The sequence below is a fragment of the Geospiza fortis genome, unplaced genomic scaffold (genome assembly GCF_000277835.1).
Source record: "Geospiza fortis unplaced genomic scaffold, GeoFor_1.0 scaffold16, whole genome shotgun sequence".
NCBI lineage: Eukaryota > Metazoa > Chordata > Aves > Passeriformes > Thraupidae > Geospiza > Geospiza fortis.
Genome location: NW_005054302.1, coordinates 11970411 through 11978999, shown reverse-complemented (window position 1 = coordinate 11978999; position 8589 = coordinate 11970411). Strand labels below are relative to the sequence as shown.

Sequence of the window (8589 nt, the reverse complement as noted above, 5' to 3'; positions counted from 1 at the left end):
AGGGGCTGTCTGGTGGGGTGAGACTAAGAATTGGAAGAGTTTAATTGCATTTGGAAAACCATTTCATCGCCATCACCCAGGGATTAAGGCAGTTTAGGCAGCATCAGAACAGAGAAGCAAAGAAGGCAGGGACAGCCCTGGAGCTGCGGGTGGAAGGAGGAGGAGGAGAAGGAGGAGGAGGAGGAGGAAGGCAGCTGCTTGCCAGCCCCCAGAGCCTGCCAAGCGCCGGCCAGTGCTGACAGCATGGCAGAGAGCAGGAGCAAGGCCTCCCTCCGTGTGTGGCTCGTGTGCCCCGGGCTGCTCGGCTGTTTCCTGCTGGGCTTTCTTACAGGTGAGTGCAGAGACCCAGGGGCTGAGCCCCCAGCGCCCCTCCCCTGCACACACTTGTGTGCAACCCCTGGTGGGATTAACTCACCAGCAGGGAGATTATGCTGCTCTTCAGAGGCGTGATAAAGTATTTGTCCCACTGCTTTTCTAAGCTTTTCTGTCCAGCAGCTTCAGTCTTCAGGGAGTGAGGAACAGAACAGCTCTGTGCTTCAGCTCAGAACAAGCCCTGGTGAGCTGACAGCTTCCCAAAAGAGGCAGCCAGGCATTCAAAGAGAAAAAAATTAGTACAAGAGTTTGAGACTTCAGTGATTGCAAAATCTCCCAGATTTGTTTTTTTTTTTTTTTAATTTTTATTTCCTGTTTTTTACTGAAGATATTTTTAAATGCTCAGAATGTAGAGGAGGAGTTTGACTGACAGCCGAGTTACTGAAGTTTTCATTATGCACAATGAACTTTACTAGAGATTCTTTTCTGAAGTCACTTGCAGCATTTGATTTCAAATTAAAATTGCATGTCCTTTTTAAAGACTTGTATTGTAACACAAACCTAACACTAAAGCATGAAAGAAAAATCCATGAGGGCTAATAAATATATAAAATATTATTTTAATATATAAAATATTATTTTAATTTTGGAGATCCCTGAGCTGCTAATTTCTGGCACTTGTGCAATGCTTTTACATGACCCTGAACATAATTTTTTGGCCCAGCTCCAAAACAGGATACTGGGCAAGATAGACTTTTAGTCTGATTGAGCATCGCTGTTCAGAGTGTTACTACAATTGTATTTAAGTGTAACAGGTCATATATACTGTGCATGTGACAGCACATGTATTTATCTTTCTTATGAAAATTTTCCCACTTTGGGGTTGTCTAGTTATAATAATAAAAGGATTTCTTTGTTGTTGTTGTTGTTTTTTCTTAAGACAAACTCATAGAGTTTATTTACCTCTCCTACTACTATTTATGGGTACTGAAGAAACATTTTAAAACTGGCTTGGGTGACAGTTAACTTTATTCTTTTAATTATTAAATAGAATAACCCAAGTCTGTAACTATTACAATGCTAGCAGGGTGGCTGTTGAGTCCTAGACCTTCACTTTACATATGCTTACACATCTATTTTAATATATATGCATAAACTAAATAAAGTAATTTCATCATGAGCATCAGGAGTTCGAACCTCACACTACAAACAGTTAATTGAGAATTTAAACTATAGTTTAAAGTTAATGAGAGATGAGTCTACCTTAAAAAGGGGATTTGCCAGGGATTTGGGGTTTGCTCTTTTCATTATGTCACTTTTAAGCATTTCAGTCAATGAAATATATTTGCTTGAGCCGTCAGACACTGGCAGAGGGTGCTCTAAGCCCTCTTCATCCTTGTTGTTTTAACCCATTAGTACCACAGGCTGCACCTCTGCTCAAACATGTGAGGAAATTCTTGCTGAGTAGGAAACTTTTCAAATGTGTTTCAGGATGGTTTACAAAACTGACTGAGAAAAACCCCAACTCTTCAGATGTGCATCAAAATGTGAGGCAGAAACTTGTGGCTGAAATGAAAGCAGAGAACATCAGGAAATTTCTTCGGTAAGCCTTCTGCATCATTTTTTGAACAATTTTATCAGTCAAAAAAGCCAGAAAGTGATAACATCAGCTCCAAGGAAGGGCCTCTGAAATCAGAGCTTTTAAGATGCTTTAGAATGGTTTAGTTTGTACAAAATGTCTGAGGGAAGAAGGGAAAGGCTTACAATTCTTCTGTTCCCCCCTCCCCATTTTTGAAGTTCCATTTTTGAGGTGGTTGTGCAGTCAAGTGTGCTTCCCTCAGCTGCGCTACTGCCAGTGCTTACCAGTCTTCATGATTTCCCATCTCCATGATTTAATGAAGTGTGCCTTTTTTTTTCTTCACAAGTATCTGAAGCTTTAACCTCAGATAACTGTTTTCTTTCAGACTGAGATGATTTTACTCTATTTGGGATACAATGATTGACATGAATTACATCTGATTGATCGTCTGTTTAGCGTCTCTTTAAAATTTCAGTTTGAGCAAACTAGTCTAAGTAGAAAATTAATCTGTTAAAAACTAATGCTACAAATTTGCATGGCACTGAGTTGCATGTGTACTTACAATTTATAATTCCTTTAGTGTGGCCATACTGGACAATGTGCTGTTAATTGGGAGCTCTGACATCCCATTATACTCTGTCTTCTGTTTCTGAGATAAAGGGCTCTGTCCATGGTCAGTGTGCGTGTATGGTTGGTTAAGGCTTGCATGATGTTAGTAAATACACTTTTTTGCATTGTAGTGCATCCATGCAGTTCTTTAAAAACATCTAAAATACTGGGGATATAAAAATACCTTTTTTTTTATTCATTCCATGAAAATTAAAAAACCCCACATTATTCAGTATATTTATATTTTCTATAGAGGAACAAATGTATTCACCTGAAAAGTAAATAAATACTCACTCTGGCTAGTAAAATGTTTGTATTCAGCATGTAAGTCAGCAGCTGCATCAAGAACATCAAAGAATTACTGGCAAATTTGATTTCTATACATTTATTCTAAACCCAAAAGGTTTCTTACCTAACATCAATAAGCTTTTCAAGTCTACAGGCCTAATCTTATTTTGTATTAGTTGCTTTCAGTAGATTGGAGAGTTCCTGAAAATTATTTTTGAGTGAGAATCTAGTCAACATAGCATGGCATAGCTCTGTACTTATGCCAAAGTCTCTTGGATATGGGATATTAATGGTTTCTCATTTGTCTGCTGGCTTTGATGATGGGCCAAATGTTTCATGCTCATTGGGGGTTTTTTTGCCTAAATTCAAATTAAAATCAGGAAATGCAGAGAGATTGTATTAACACACTATCCAAAAAGTTTACCAAAAGCATTAAAAAAGAGAACTTGAAAATTTTGATCCATAATCTTTGGTTTTCAGACTACTACATCTGCTTTTATCACATGGGATAAAAAATAGGAGTCTCAGTAAGTGCAGACGATTTGGTCTTAGCATTGTATCATAGCTCCGGAAAGGGTTAAACGGTTTAGAAGGGAAAATTGGAAAAAAAAATCACATGTGTTTTTCCTGATGGCATATGTAGCATTTAGAATACTTAAAGGATTAAAAGGTACTTAAAATAGTAGTGAGAATTAAAGTGCAAGAGGCAAACAAGCAACAGGGTTTGGCAAAGGTTGCTTCCAGACTTTGGTGAATACCCTCACAGTTTAAAGAGCGGGACTGACAACAGCAAAGAGCAAAAGGTTGTGGTCTACTTAGAGAATCTGGATGCATTCCAATCCTGGGGCCAGGTGGGACTCCTGTGAAAGACCTTTATGTTATGATTGCAGTGTTGCTGTAGGTGAGAAGTTCTGATGATTGCAAGAGGCCCCAAGTGGCTGAAAAAGGCTGATCGTGTGCCCATCTTAATAAGGACAACCAGGAGGGACCCTGGGCTGGTCGGCTTCAGGTCTGGAAGGGTGACAAAACATCCTTCTGAAATCTGTTTTCAAACACACGAAGGACAGAAATATAATTTGGAAGAGTCAGCATTTATTTACTATTTGTTTGTATGGTCAGCATGTTGCCTTCTGTAAGGAAATGACTGGCTACATGCATGAGGGGAGACGTTATAGTGGCTGTAACAACCTTGACTTTAACAAGACTTTGGACATCATTCTCCTTTGGAAGCTGAGGGAGTGCACACTGCAGAACAAGGGTTGAAAACAGTCTGAAGTGACAGGCTGAAGTGATATTAATCATGGTATTTGCTACTACTAATTAATGGTAATTGCTGGTATCTGACATCTGTGGGGCAGCCATTGATAAGTAGCCTGTTGGGAATTGGAAGCTGATGCAGAGTACCTGGCTGACTGATGAGCTTTCACCATTCCTCACTTGTTCACTGGGCCAATCAGATTGTACATAGATTGCTGTAGGGCAGCCCAGAGGGACTGGATTCTGTTTGTGACTGTTTATCAACATTATGTGTTATATCTGATATGGAAGTAAATGTTGTTAAGAAGGTTTTGTTGTTCGGGCTTTTGATTATGAAAAAAGAGCAAACTTGTGCAGATAATTTAATGTAATGATTTTCAAATTAAACTTATTAGGAATTAGGACACACTGTGACAGCAGTACAAATCCATGATCAGATACCAGCATTATTTGGAAGGCTCCTTTCTGTATACTTAGCTTTCCTATATTTATTCCTGCTTTTTGCATACTGCTAATATTCTTTTGCTGAATCTTTGACATTGATTTTCATTGCTTGTGTATTCCTGTTATGCAAAGAGGAACATTCAGTTGACTTATCTTAAGGCCTCGGGAAAGATCCTCTGCTCTGAGTATATGTCCTGATGCAGATTCTGATAAGCAATCATGCTTTACAGCTCACACTTTAAGACCTTACTGTCCATGCAATGTGTATGGAAGATTAGCTTTATAAACACTGATCCTATTTCACTATTATGTATCTCTGCATTTGCTGCTTACCAGTGGTTTTCTGTTTTGTTCTAGTGCATTTACCAAGTTGCCTCACCTCGCAGGAACTGAACAGAATCTTCTTCTTGCCAAAAAAATTCAAGGCCAGTGGAAGGAATTTGGATTGGATTCAGCAGAACTTGTTAATTATGATGTGCTTCTTTCATACCCAAATGAAGAGCAGCCAAACTACATTTCACTAATTGATGATCAAGGGAATGAGGTGATCTTTTCAATGACAAAACTTTGTTAATGTAAAACCTGAAAAACCTCCAGTGATTTCCTGTTAAAAAAGTGTCATCCTCTGTATTCTCACATACTCAGCTCAGCATGTGCTTTATATTGTTAAAAAATAATCCAGTGCAAAGGGAATTCATATTTAGAAATGGTTTTCCAGGCTATGCAGAAAACACAGCAAAGTGGCTGAAATCTCAGTGCCTCGTTCGGAAGAGTGAGGATGTGTGGAGAGGCTGCAGTTAACACCTGTAGACCATAAGGTGTTAGAAGGGTTCAGCTTAAGGGTACATCTAGGCTAATATCCTGTTTCCATAAACAGCTTTAAGTGGATGCACAAGGATGTTTAAGAACAAAGAAATGTATTTCAAGCCTGCAGTTCTTCCAGCGTCTAGCTGTTTTCAGCTCAGGGCTTCTCTGGTTGTGATGAAATTAGTCTCTTGAAAAATCCTTATTAGACCTTTTCCAAGTATTTATTCACTCAGTGACCCTCATGACATCTCTCTTCCAAGTACCTATCCAAACCCTGCTTGAACATCTGTACAATATTTTCTTCCACTACATGCTGAGGTAAGGAATTGTGGAGATACTATCAATTTTATGTAGTATTGCCTTGTTTCCCTTGCTCTGAACCTGATCACACTGGCTTCCTATGGTGTCTCCTAAGTTAGTGTTGGAAGTACTAATGAACTAGTCAGCCTAGAGACATCTCTCTTTTGAAAACCTGGGGAAATAAAGAAGTAGACGTAAATTCTGACAAGGATCCTGGGCAAGGAGAGGAGGTGGGACTGCTAGAGAAGCATCATACCACATGAATAAGGATGAAGAGCCAGGGTAGAAAGTAAGGAATGTGTGCTCACGGATGACACGAGCTTAGAGGTGAAAGAATGAAGAGGTTCTTCCAGAAACCCTGTAACAGTGTCTCAGCTACAGTCTCACAAGGTGACAAAAGGTGGACGTGCACCTTAAAGCAGCGTGAGTGTTACAATGCATAGTGATGAAAGGCAGCATGTTTAACTGGAGCATCAGTAGATAAGAGATAAAGAGAATAATAATGCAGATGAGAGAAACCACAAAAAGACACCTGGGATGGCATGGATAAACCAGATGTTTTCCTGTCAACACCTCTTGGCATTTTAAGGTACTTCTTTCCTTAGGTTCAGGCAGTGACTGATGAGTATCTTCTGACATGTGATCTGTCTCTTTGTATTCATATCTGCATTCTATTACAAAATTTCAGCTCTAGATCCCTACCTGTGTTTTTGTTTGAACTTATGTGTACTAGTTAGAAATGTATTTGTTGCTATTAATTCATGGAAGCTATAATTTAAACTGCTGACAAAGCTAACTAACTTGGCAAAAGCCAAGGCTTTTGATACTTTCATCCATAGGACTGTAGTATTTTGAAACAGTAATTATTTCACAAGGAGTCTGATGCTCAGAAACTGAATAACTGTCTTCTGACTTTAGTTTAAACTATAATTAATGTTTTTTTAGAGTGTGAATTTGTGCCTAGAATGTTTGACCAAAAACTACTGTTATTTTATTTTGTAGATTTTCAATACATCATTGTTTGAACCACCTCCACAGGGGTATGAAAATGTTACTGATATACTACCACCATATAATGCTTTTTCAGCACAAGGAGTGCCAGAGGTAAGAAAAGAAATTATGTAATGGTACTATTATCTATTTTTTGAAACACTTCCTGGGACAGATTGCTCCAACTTCTCAAAAATTTGTTGCAGTAGTTTTAATTACCATTTGTCTTAATTAAAGAACACTTGGGCACAGATAGACATCATATTATACAAAGGTTGAACTTTCTCAAATTGTTCAAACTCTGAATCACATAATAAGTGAAAGATTTTTATCTTGATAGAAAATTTTGGATACATCTCAGATTGTTCCATATTATTCAGTCATATGTAGAGGACTTGCTTAAGGCACAGGTAGAAGTAGCATTTAGTAGAATAACACTAGAATATTTATATCAAGTTGGAAGACATTTTAGATTATATGAATGCCTTCAAAGGCCACAAAAGGTCCTCAGTTAATCTGCTAATTCATTATGGAACAGGTCAGGGACAACATTGCATTGCATAAATGAATGAAATTTTATAATAGTGAGTGTTTGTGTATGTACGTCATGCCGCTGCTTTGTCACAGTCAGAGAAGTTTGTCAGTTTACCAAAGTACTCTGGTTTTATTTTCCAGCCTGTTTTTAGGCCTGTTAAGTGCAGGATAATAGCCAATCGGAATTTTGAGCCAAAGCTTCCTATAGAATATTGTGGATGTCTTTTGTTATTGTTTTTATGGGCACTGGATCTCAGTTGTAGAAATGAAAAAATAGTTAAAAATCCTCTGTCATACATAGTGAATGGAACTTTATTTCTGATAGTGAGTATTTTGTTTGTTGACTGACCAGTTGCCACAACACTACTTTTCTTTTCTGCCCAGGCAGATCTGGTGTATGTGAATTATGGCCGTACAGAAGATTTTTTTAAGCTGGAGCGTGAAATGGGAATTAACTGTACAGGAAAGATTGTCATTGCCAGATATGGGAAGATCTTCAGAGGAAACAAAGTAAGGGTTGAGTTTTAATTTTTCTTCTGTGTGTCAGACACTGTTGATGGTAGAGCTTGAGGGAATTAATAAGGGCTATTCATTGGAACATACAAGCAGAAGGAAGCCTGCAATGTATCCATTGTGACTGCAGTCTAAGAAAAACTTCCAAAACAATAAAACCAGATGAATGTGTTAAAGTCCTGAGACAGAGATGACTGTAAACTCCCTAGGCAGTTCATGCAAGAGAACAGTTCAGGGAACTGAGTAGTTTGTAGAGCCAAGTCTATTGATACATGCCATAGAACTGCAGTACTTTGAAATAGTAGCACTTTGACAAGGAGTCTGATGCACAGAAACTGAGTAACTATCTCTTCTGATTTTAGACAAGAATTCTGGCAAAACTGGTGATAGTGGGGCAGTGGGGATAGTAGTCAGGTTTTGTGCCTCGTTTTTATGTTCTGTTCTTCATTTCATAGCCTTGAGCTATGACTAAAGGTTTGACACAAATAATGAATATACTGCGTTTCACTATGCTTTGTTCTTCTGCTAAATCTGGGGTAATTTTCAACTCTTTCACATATTTGTCTTCTAAAAACATGCCTGCATGGAAGCAAATCTCAACATTCAGATTTATTGCTGCATTAAAAAAAAAAAGCTGCATCTTAAAACCAAATAATTTCACAGGTTAAAAATGCCGTATTAGCAGGAGCCCAAGGGATCATACTTTACTCAGACCCCGCTGACTACTGTGCACCTGGAGTAGATCCTTATCCAAATGGCTGGAACCTTCCAGGTGGAGGAGTCCAGCGTGGGAATGTATTAAACCTGAATGGAGCAGGGGATCCTCTGACGCCAGGTTATCCTGCAAAAGGTGAGTGCAAGTTCTGTAGCCATCAAGTACTTTATAAACTGCTGCTGAAAGTGTGGCACTAGCAGTTAATTAATTTTCAGTACAGATGCACAGAAAAAAGCTGCTT

At 38.5% G+C, this 8589-nt stretch overlaps 1 protein-coding gene across 2 annotated transcripts in view; it reads left to right on the top strand.

Annotated features, from left to right (window-relative positions):
* Positions 1-209: 209 nt before the first annotated feature.
* The window catches only part of LOC102034713 (N-acetylated-alpha-linked acidic dipeptidase 2), a 30412-nt gene continuing 22032 nt past the window's right edge, over positions 210-8589 (top strand). For both annotated transcript variants that reach the window (XM_005417821.3, XM_031066026.1), the window contains exons 1-6: positions 210-331; positions 1804-1915; positions 4847-5033; positions 6599-6700; positions 7505-7630; positions 8297-8483. In XM_005417821.3, coding sequence (XP_005417878.3) covers positions 244-331; positions 1804-1915; positions 4847-5033; positions 6599-6700; positions 7505-7630; positions 8297-8483 — 802 coding nt within the window. In that variant the 5' untranslated portion in view covers positions 210-243. The remainder of the gene's footprint in view (positions 332-1803; positions 1916-4846; positions 5034-6598; positions 6701-7504; positions 7631-8296; positions 8484-8589) is intronic.